The sequence below is a fragment of the Limulus polyphemus genome, unplaced genomic scaffold (assembly GCF_000517525.1).
Source record: "Limulus polyphemus unplaced genomic scaffold, Limulus_polyphemus-2.1.2 Scaffold463, whole genome shotgun sequence".
Taxonomy (NCBI): domain Eukaryota; kingdom Metazoa; phylum Arthropoda; class Merostomata; order Xiphosura; family Limulidae; genus Limulus; species Limulus polyphemus.
In genome coordinates, this window is record NW_013666073.1 from 143,597 (window position 1) to 145,339 (window position 1,743).

General features: G+C 32.3%; 1 protein-coding gene across 1 annotated transcript in view; it reads left to right on the forward strand.

Moving 5' to 3' along the window:
* The window catches only part of LOC106458433 (alpha-scruin-like), a 154,415-nt gene that overhangs the window by 142,354 nt on the left and 10,318 nt on the right, over positions 1 to 1,743 (forward strand). The window contains exon 15 of the mRNA XM_022384648.1: positions 648 to 831. Coding sequence (XP_022240356.1) covers positions 648 to 831 — 184 coding nt within the window. The remainder of the gene's footprint in view (positions 1 to 647; positions 832 to 1,743) is intronic.

A 1,743-nucleotide genomic window follows, 5' to 3' on the forward strand; every position in this document is an offset into this window, starting at 1 on the left:
TGGTCTTCCAAAAGTCCAGAGGCTTGGTCATCATATCACTTGCCCACTTCTTTCATCTGACTATGTTGAATTTCTATTCATTTTATGGCAAATTAAAGGTGTTTTAGATTTGCTACGTTTGTGAGTGTGGCAATTGGCTAGCATGAGCAGAGCACATGTACTGTGTATTTATAGAAAATAGAGGCTCAACCTGCATATTGATAATGATGGCTGAGCATACATACCAATTTATTACATTACATGTAGATGCAGGGAACAGATGCTGTGTTACAACTTTACATCACTATGATGAACATCTTACTTTTTCCTTCCTTTACTGCTATACTGCCCCAACACTGAATAGGATTACTGCCATGTTTGGATCCAGAATATTTGTTTATTCAAGAAAGCCAAATATACTTGTACTCTATTACCTTACCACATTTTGAGTGTTTTTACATCTTCACTGCTTGGTAGCCAATAACTATTTTATGTTATTTGTTTGTTTCTTTTACTTTTAGATTGATAGAAAGTACTGTGAGAGAACTGTGATTAACTATGTAAAGAACACAGTTTTCATAAGCAAGCAAAATTTTAATTAATCTAACTTTAAAAGAAATATAGTGTTTTGTTATTTAGAAATTACTAAGACTTGACATTATCTATAGGAGGTTATGATCCAGATAATCTGTGTTGTGGTGAAATGGTAGCTACTAAAACAACATTTGCCTTCAACATCAAAACACATGAGTGGACAAGGAAAGCTGATATGCTGTGTGCTCGAGCACACCATGGACTAGTGGTTATTAAAGACAAACTTTATGCTGTTGGAGGTAGAGACAGAAATGGAAGGTATCAAAATAACTGAAAGATTAATATTGTAAGCTCAAAGTTTTGTCCTTAAAAATGTCCATAGTCCAATTAAGAGGTATGTTGTTTGTAAATAGACATGACACTTTTATGACAGCTTCAGAAAACTCCCTCAGAATGAGCCCATGAAGTACGAGATATTCTCAAATACAAAAGTATATTGATATCATAAACATTAATTGAGATTTGTTGTACATAACATAATATCTTACGTTTTTGAAAGATTTTAGTAATAGAACAATAAAAAGTCTTGAAGTACAATTATTATTTATCTAATCAAAAACACCTTAGGTGTGGAAAAAAGGTGTGGCCAAAAAAGGATTCAGCGTGCGACTTTAAGAAATGTTAACTAGGCCGTGTATTTTGTTTTACCCACCATTATGCCCTAAATTGAACAAGAAATGTGGTCTTGCTAATTAATGAATGAATATTTGCTATAAGAATAGCTACAAGTTTGGCCACCAATTTTGATTTCATTCCTTTAAGTTGCACACTTTTTTTCATACCAAAGGTGTTTTGATTATATATCTTGACTTTTTGTCAATACACACCAACAAACCACAGCAAGTAAAAAAGTGATGTTTGCTAGTAACCAACATTAGCTTTAGAATTGCAACCATATTATTTGGAACAGATGTTTACTTTAAAGAACCAACCAGATTCTTTAGAATATTTGGTGGTAGTTTTTTCTCTAAAGAAGTGTTAATAGCTTCCTTTATAGTAATGCCATGATATTTTTATTAACAGTTTCTTGTCATCTCCCCCATGCAATCAGTACAGTTGTATCAAGCATCATTAAGCTAATTTCACGTGATGCTAAACACTCTTTAGTTAGGATAATTTCATAAAATTTAGTAAATTTGTGCTGAAAGATTAGCAATGAATAATCAATAA